The following is a 5,000-nucleotide window of genomic DNA, read 5'->3' as shown; positions in this document are numbered from 1 at the left end:
GTATATATGTGTCTATATGTGTGTGTTTATATGTGTGCGTGTGCGCGTATATGTTTATATGTATGTGTGTATATGTGTGTGTGTGTGTGTGTGTGTGTGTATATATATATATATATATGTTTGTGTGTGTGTATATATATGTTTGTGAGTGTATATATGCGTGTGCATATATGTGTATGTATATATGTGTGTGTGTGTGTACAGTGTGTATGTGTATATATGTGTGTGTGTATATAAATGTGTATGTGTAAATATATATGTTTGTGTACATATGTGTTTGTGTGTGTATAGATATGTTTGTGTATATATGCATGTGTGTGTATATATGTTTGTTCATATTTATATGTATATATGTGTTTGTGTGTGTGTGTAAACATTCCCCACCCCCTCTGCCAATCTTTGAGACCCTAAAAAAGCTCAAATCAATCATCTTGACAATGATAATAATAATATAAAATAATATAAAATAATATAAAATAATATAATATAATATAATATAATATAATATAATATAATATAATATAATATAATATAATATAATATGATGATATGATATATGATATGATATATGATATGATATATGATATGATATTATGATATGATATGATATAATATAATATAATTATATTATTATATAATATACATAATTATATTGTTATGTTATGTTATGTTATGTTATGTTATGTCATGTTATGTCATGTCATATTATATTATAATATATCTAAAATGAATTCCTTATAATCAAATGCAATCGATCGCCAATACCTTGTCATTGATCCAGTCCGTGACGTCCTCACATTCCCTCAAGTATTGGACCAGTTTCTGGGCCTGGAGAAGTTTGACCCCCTTTTCCCGGGTGTGTGTGTGCGTGTGTGTTTGTGTATCTATGTGTGTTTGTACATATTTGTGTGTATATAAATGTGTGTGTGTGTGTGTGTGTGTGTGTATATATATATATGTTTGTGTGTATATATGTTTGTGTATATGTGTGCATGTATATATATATGTTTGTGTGTGTGTATATATGTGTAAATGTGTTTGTGTGTGTATATATGCGTGTGCATGTATATATATATGTGTGTGTATACATATGTTTTTGTGTGTGTGTGTATATGTGTGTGTTTGTGTGTATATATGTGTGTAAATGTGTTCGTGTGTATATATATGCATGTATATATATGTGTGTGTGTGTATATATATATATATGTTTGTGTGTGTGTATATATATGTGTGTGTGTATATGTGTGTGTACATATGTGTGTGTATAAATTGTGTGTTTTTATATATGTGTGTTTACATATGTGTGTGTATTTATGTTTATGTGTACATATATATATATGTGTGTGTGTATATGTGTAAATGTGTGTGTGTGTATAAATGTTTGTGTGTGTGCATATTATATATGTGTGTGTGTATGTGTATATGTGTGTGTAAATGTGTTTGTGTGTATATATGCGTGCATGTATATATGTGTGTGTGTGTGTGTATTTATATATATGTTTTTGTTTGTATGTATATGTGTGTGTGTGTACATATGTGTGTGTTTATATATGTGTGTTTACATATGTGTGTGTATTTATATGTTTGTGTGTACATACATATATGTGTGTGTATATGTGTAAATGCGTGTGTATAAATGTTTGTGTGTGTGTGTATATATATATATGTGTGTGTGTGTGTGTGTGTAAATGTGTTTGTGTGTATATATGCGTGTATGTATATATATGTGTGTGTGTGTGTGTATGTATATATATATATATATGTTTTTGTGTGTGTGTATATATGTGTGTGTGTGTGTGTGTATATATATATGTGTGTGTGTGTGTGTACATATGTGTGTGTTTATATATGTGTGTTTACATATGTGTGTGTATTTATATATGTTTGTGTGTACATATATATATGTGTGTGTGTATATGTGTGTAAATGTGTGTGTATATAAATGTTTGTGCGTGTATATATGCGTGTGCATGCATGTGTGTGTGTATTTATATATTTGTGTGTATATATGTTTGTGTGTGTGTATATATGTGTCTGTGTGTGTGTATATATATTTATATATATGTTTGTGTGTGTGTATATGTGTGTGTGTGTGTACACACACACACACACATATACACAAACACACACACATAATTTATCCACACACACACACAAACACATATATACATATATAAATACATATATACACACACACACACATAGACACACAAATAATAAGAGCATTTTAAAATCAATTCCTTACAATCGAGGCAACCGATCGATCGCCAATACCTTGTCATTGATCCAGTCCATGACGTCCTCACATTCCCGCAAGTATTGGACCAGTTTCTGGGCCTGGAGAAGTTTGACCCCCTTTTCCCGGGTCTTTTCCAGGAGGAGTTCCCACAAGCGGTGGAGTTCCTGCATCCGGGTCTGGAAGGGAGGAAATGGCGGCCGTCAATCAATCAATCGATCGAGCAATCAGTCAAGCAACTGATCAATCAAGGAAGAAAAAGGAGAGGGCAAAAAAAAGGACGTGAGAGTGCAAACAAGAGGACAAAGGAAAGGAAACAAAGAGGAAAAAAGAGGGGAAATGAAAGGAAGTGAGAGGGCAAAGAAGAGGAAGTGAGAGGAAAAGGGAGGGCAAATGAAAGGAAGTGAGAGGGCAAATGAAAGCAAAGAAGAAGAAAAGAGAGGGGGAAAAGAGGGCAAATGAAAGGAAATGAGAGGAAAAGAGGAAAAATGAAAGGAAAGGGGAAGCGAGAGGGCAAAGAGGAGGAAATGAGGAAAAATGAAAGGAAGTGAGAAAACAAAGAGGAAAAAAGAGGGAAATGAAAGGAAATGAGGGGAAACAAGAGGAAAAGAGAGGAAAAGAGAGGGCAAATGAAAGGTATTCGATGAGTTTTTGGGCCTGGAGGAGTTTGACCCCCTTTTCCCGGGTCTTTTCCAGGAAAAGTTCCCACAGGCGGCGGAGTTCCTGCATCCGGGTCTGGAAGGGAGGAAATGGCGGCCGTCAATCAATCAATTGAACAATCAATCAGTTGAGCAATTGATCAATCAAGGAAGAAAAAGGAGAGGGCAAAGAAAAGGACGTGAGAGTGCAAACAAGAGGACAAAGGAAAGGAAACAAAGAGGAAAAAAGTGGGGGGGTGTACATGAAAGGAAGTGAGAGGGCAAAGAAGAGGAAGTGAGAGGAAAAGGGAGGGCAAATGAAAGGAAGTGAGAGGGCAAAGAAGAGGAAGTGAGAGGGGAAATGATAGGAAATGAGGGGAAGCGAGAGGAAGTGAGAGGGCAAAGAGGAGGAAATGAGGAAAAATGAAAGGAAGTGAGAAAACAAAGAGGAAAAAAGAGGGAAATGAAAGGAAGTGAGAGGGCAAAGAAGAGGAAATGAGAGGAAAAGGGAGGGCAAATGAAAAGAAGTGAGAGGGCAAAGAAGAGGAAATGAGGAAAAATGAAAGGAAGTGAGAAAACAAAGAGGAAAAAAGAGGAGGTGAGGGGAAGTGAGAGGAAGTGGAGGGCAAATAGGAAATGAGAGGAAAAGAGAGGAAAAGAGAGGACAAATGAAAGGAAGTGAGGGGAAAGAAGAGGGCAAGTGAAAGGAAAAGGAGAGGAAGTGAGAGGGCAAAGAAGAGGAGAAGAGGAAAAATGAAAGGAAGTGAGAGAGCAAAGAAGAAGAAAAGAGAGGGGGGAAAGAGGGCAAATGAAAGGAAATGAGAGGAAAAGAGGAAAAATGAAAGGAAAGGGAAAGCGAGAGGACAAATGAAAGGAAGTGGGAGGTCAAAGGAAAGGAAATGAGAGGGTAAATAAGAGGAAACAAGAGGAGAAATGAAAGGAAATGAGGGGAAACAAGAGGGTAAATAAGAGGAAAAGAGAGGGCAAATGAAAGGTATTCGATGAGTTTCTGGGCCTGGAGGAGTTTGACCCCCTTTTCCCGGGTCTTTTCCAGGAAAAGTTCCCACAGGCAGTGGAGTTCCTGCATACGAGTCTGGAAGGGAGGAAATGGCGGCCGTCAATCAATCAATCAATGAATGGAGCATGCACATTGGCTGGTTGGAAATCAAAGGCGTCCATCAATCGAGCGGAAGTAGAGAGGGGAAAAAGGAAATGGAAGGAAGTGAGAGGGGAAAGGAAAGGAGGGGAAGCGAGAGGAAGTGAGAGGGCAAAGTAGAGGAAATGAGGAAAAATGAAAGGAAGTGAGAAAACAAAGAGGGAAAAAGAGGGCAAATGAAAGGAAGTGAGAGGGCAAAGAAGAGGAAGTGACAGGGCAAATGATAGGAAATGAGGGGAAGCGAGAGGAAGTGAGAGGGCAAAGAAGAGGAAAAGAGAGGGGGAAAAGAGGGCAAATGAAAGGAAATGAGAGGAAAAGGGGAAAAATGAAAGGGGAAGCGAGAGGACAAATGAAAGGAAGTGAGAGGTCAAAGGAAAGGAAATGAGAGGGTAAATAAGGAAACAAGAGGAGAAATGAAAGGAAATGAGGGGAAACAAGAGGGTAAATGAGAGGAAATGAGAGGAAAAGAGGACAAATGAAAGGTATTGGATGAGTTTCTGGGCCTGGAGGAGTTTGACCCCCTTTTCCCGGGTCTTTTCCAGGAAAAGTTCCCACAGGCAGTGGAGTTCCTGCATCCGGGTCTGGAAGGGAGGAAATGGCGGCCGTCAATCAATCAATTGATCAATCAATCAGTGAATCAAGGGAGCATGCACATTGGCTGGTTGGAAATCAAAGCGGTCTGTCAATCGAGAGGAAGTTGGGCGGGGAAACGAGAGGAAGTGAGGGGAAATGAGGAAATGAGAGGGGAAACGAGAGGAAGTGAGGGAAAACGAGAGGGCAAATGAAGGGCAGTGGGGGAGGCGAGAGGAAATGAGAGGGCAAAGGACAGGAAGTGAGATGTCAAACGAAAGGAAATGAGGGGAAATGAGAGGGCAAAGGAAAGGAAGTGAGAGTGCAAATAAGAGGAAGTGAGGGGAAATGAGAGGAAATGAGGAAAAGCGAGAGGAAAAAAGAGGACAGAAAAGAGGAA

At 38.3% G+C, this 5,000-nt stretch overlaps 1 protein-coding gene across 1 annotated transcript in view; it reads right to left on the bottom strand.

Annotated features, from left to right (window-relative positions):
- The window catches only part of SPTAN1 (spectrin alpha, non-erythrocytic 1), a 189,149-nt gene that overhangs the window by 165,373 nt on the left and 18,776 nt on the right, over positions 1-5,000 (bottom strand). Inside the window, 1 exon segment of the mRNA XM_081846710.1 lies at positions 2,275-2,415. Coding sequence (XP_081702836.1) covers positions 2,275-2,415 — 141 coding nt within the window.

The sequence above is a fragment of the Podarcis erhardii genome (assembly GCF_964252035.2).
Source record: "Podarcis erhardii genome assembly, chromosome: Z".
In the NCBI taxonomy this organism is placed as follows: Eukaryota; Metazoa; Chordata; class Lepidosauria; order Squamata; family Lacertidae; genus Podarcis; species Podarcis erhardii.
The sequence above is the reverse complement of the archived record's forward strand: the minus strand, read 5'-3'. Positions and strand labels throughout refer to the sequence as shown.